The 3,115-nt window shown below is 43.9% G+C and overlaps 1 protein-coding gene across 1 annotated transcript; it reads right to left on the minus strand.

Moving 5' to 3' along the window:
- Positions 1 to 512: 512 nt before the first annotated feature.
- LOC122025402 lies at positions 513 to 1,533 on the minus strand. The gene is made up of 2 exons (XM_042584208.1): positions 1,465 to 1,533; positions 513 to 1,362 (listed from the first exon to the last, which is right to left on the minus strand). The coding sequence occupies exons 1-2, from the start codon at positions 1,519 to 1,521 to the stop codon at positions 670 to 672; spliced, it is 750 nt and encodes a 249-aa protein (XP_042440142.1). The 5' UTR covers positions 1,522 to 1,533; the 3' UTR covers positions 513 to 669.
- Between the last annotated feature and the right edge of the window lie 1,582 nt (positions 1,534 to 3,115).

Below are 3,115 nucleotides of genomic sequence, written 5' to 3' on the forward strand. Positions count from 1 at the left end.
GTCCAATCTCACATGAGTGACTAGGCCTTAATAGCATCCAATGGGGGTTGGGCTCCTGAGAGCTTTTGGCTGAGTGGGGAGTTACGTCTCTGAGAACATGTCCGATCAACATCAGACGATCGGAATGAGATGGGGAGCAGAACCCCATGTGCCTTTGTCTGAGTGGGGAGCGGTACCTCTAAGAGCATGTCCAACCAACATTAGCTAATCGGAATAAGATGAGAAGCATAACCCCATGTGCCTTTATCTGAGTGGGGAGCTGGACTCTTTAAATGTCTAATCAACCTTGACCGATTGATGTGAGAAGATCCCACCAAGCAAGTTACTGGAACTTTAACATACCTTAGACTTTAACTGTCATCTATATCGATATGTTGATTTTCATATTCAACTTGGAACCCTCATTCACCGTATCTTTTTTCTTTTAATTATAAAAATTATTCTTGGTGTATTGTTTTATAATATCCCTATCAATCAAAAAATTAAAAAAAAAATAATTTCTTTGTCTATATCAATCTATGTGGCAAGATTGTCTACATCAATCTATGGATCATTACAAAATTGATCAATTTGCCACCATTCAATTCATCCATAAATTTGTTTATAATTTCATTCATCATAATTTTTTTTTTACCATTTCATCAAGATCATTCAAGATCTACAGAATATTTACGCGACTCCGTGCGTGACACATTTGGATTTTCGAACGCACGAATCATTTGCATGGGAGTCAAGCACGGGGATGCAGCAGCGTATTGTCTTCGTATCTTCATAGTACACCACAAAGGTCCTCCTTTTGCTCCCTGCAATTCTTATCACTTCCATCCCTCCACCGAAAGGCAGCACCACCGACGACCTCCCCCTCCTCTGCACCCTCCGTCGGCCTCCCTCCGGCGCCGCCCCCGACTTCCCCCCACCGAACAGATTGCTCACCACCACCACCGCCCCACGCGGGCCCACGTCCAACGCCGCCACCGCCTCCTCGCAGTCCTCTTCCCCCATCCCGCCGTCCACCACGGCGAAGTCCACCCCTCCGATCTGCTCCACCGACTCCCTCGGCCTCCCCTCCACCCTCCACTCCACCACGTCCGCCAGGCCCAGCCTCTCGACCTGCCTCCCCAGCCGCTCCCCCGCCTCCCGCTCGCGGCGCACGCAGACGACCCGGCCTCCCGTCTGCCTGGCCGCCGCCGCCAGCGCCAGCAAGGACGGCGACATGCCGCCGTCCTCCACGTCCACCATGCGCCGGGCGCGGTTGCCGGCCGCGAGGGCCGATATGTACTCCACGCACTTGGGTTCCATGGGAATCGACTCCCCTTCGTCCTCCTCCTCCTCCTCCTCGCAGTACTTGTAGAATTCCTCGCACTGTAACGAATCGCAGTGCCTAACCGATTACTGTTTAATTCCAAAAAAAAAAAAAAAAAAAAAATCTCTTCATCGATTAGGAGAAAGAACAAATGTACTGACCAATCGAAGAGTGCGCATGTAAGCTTCCATGGCGTCCAACGGCGACCAGCAACCCATTAATGTCCCAAAATGGCGATGCATGGGACGAGTAAAGGTCAGAAGAAGCTGCGCATTTATAGCCAGCAATTGAGAGAACAAAAATTAAGTAAACGAGGTGGCGTCACGTTCGCATGTGAATGGTCGTTGGCCGGTCCGGCCAAACCAGCAGCTATCGAGCTAGGTCGATCGGCCATGGGCGACGGACACGTGGGTGGTCTCCCGTGCGAGCTCACGTGGCGAACGCTGACAGTCTCTGACTTCGCGACTCCTAAGAGGCGGCGTGGCCGCATCGTGCTGGTGGTTGACGATCTAGAAACCGATGGGTTAATTGGGCGGCTGAATAATGCCAGCGCGCTTCTTTCTCGTGGATCCATTGACTTTAGTTCTCGTGAATCGACTGGCTTATGGGAGAGTAAAATTCCGCCAACGTATCATATCTGGTGAAATCTCTGAGGAGATTTCTTCGTAGAATAAAACAATATGAGGAAGGTGAACCGGCGATATAGGCTTCCGACTCAACATCAACAAATTAAATGAAACAAAAAGAAATCAACTACCAGTTACGTTGTATTTGAAAGATTTTTTTTTTTAAATGAAACGTGTAATTAAAAGATATTAGATTTCTGAAGGTGTAATCAGGCGCGTGGAGGAGCGAATAAATTAAGGTTTTTTATTAATTAGGATTTTTATTCCCTTTTAGATTTATTCAATTTGGGATTTCTATTCCTTTGAGATTTATTCGGTTTGGGATCCTTTACAAATTTTAAAATTTATTCAGTTAAGAAAAACAAATCCATTTATTCAGATAAATCGAATTTTAATTTCTAAAACCAAAACTAAATGGATTAAATTGATATTATCGATATTTTAATGGATCTATTTTAATAAATCTTTTAATTTTATTTCTTTTTAAAATAAATTTAAGACTTTTTCTTTTTTCTTCTAGATAAGTTTTAATAAGATATTTTCTTTTAAAAATATTTTTTTATTTTAGACATTTTCTTTTGAAAAAGTAATTTAGGTCTCTATTTAAAGAGAGACGTTATGTAATTTTAGAAGACAAGTAATTTCTCTTTTAGTTAATTAATTTTATTTGATTATTGGAGGCCGATCCCCTCGAAGCGATCATTCTATCCTACTTTTTATTTTTTTTCTCTTTCGATTTTTCCATGTGATAGGCCCCGGGTTCCTATCAACTAGGTATCAGAGCACGTTCACTTCATCTTCTCCTTATAGTATCTCGCAGCAACGTCAACAAGTGCATGGTCTTAACCCGACTTCAAAGAAGAAAATTCACTCTGACATGACGACCGGAGGATCTCATCCTGACACCAAATGGGCTATGGAATTTGAATCTAAGCACGAGACAAGGATGGATAAACTCGAAAAAACTATGGCATCGTTGGTCACAATAGTGCAAGAATTGAATGATCGTTTAGAAGCATATTCCAGCTCAAGCATACTAATCAAAAGGGGAATAAATCAACAGTCTCGACAACAACAATATGACCAAGGAGCGAACTCAAATGAAGATCGAGAGCACAACCATCCACGTATGAAGGTGGAATTTCCTCGCTGGGAGAACAACGATCCGATTGTGTAACGACCCGGC

This window comes from Zingiber officinale, chromosome 9B (genome assembly GCF_018446385.1).
Source record: "Zingiber officinale cultivar Zhangliang chromosome 9B, Zo_v1.1, whole genome shotgun sequence".
Taxonomy (NCBI): domain Eukaryota; kingdom Viridiplantae; phylum Streptophyta; class Magnoliopsida; order Zingiberales; family Zingiberaceae; genus Zingiber; species Zingiber officinale.

Excerpts from the sequence above, each read along its gene's own strand:
- LOC122025402 (XM_042584208.1), bottom strand. The coding sequence starts at position 1,521 with ATGGGTTGCTGGTCGCCGTTGGACGCCATGGAAGCTTACATGCGCACT. Across the intron at positions 1,363-1,464 it reads ACATGCGCACTCTTCGATTG|TGCGAGGAATTCTACAAGTA; the intron begins GTCAGTACATTT and ends GATTCGTTACAG.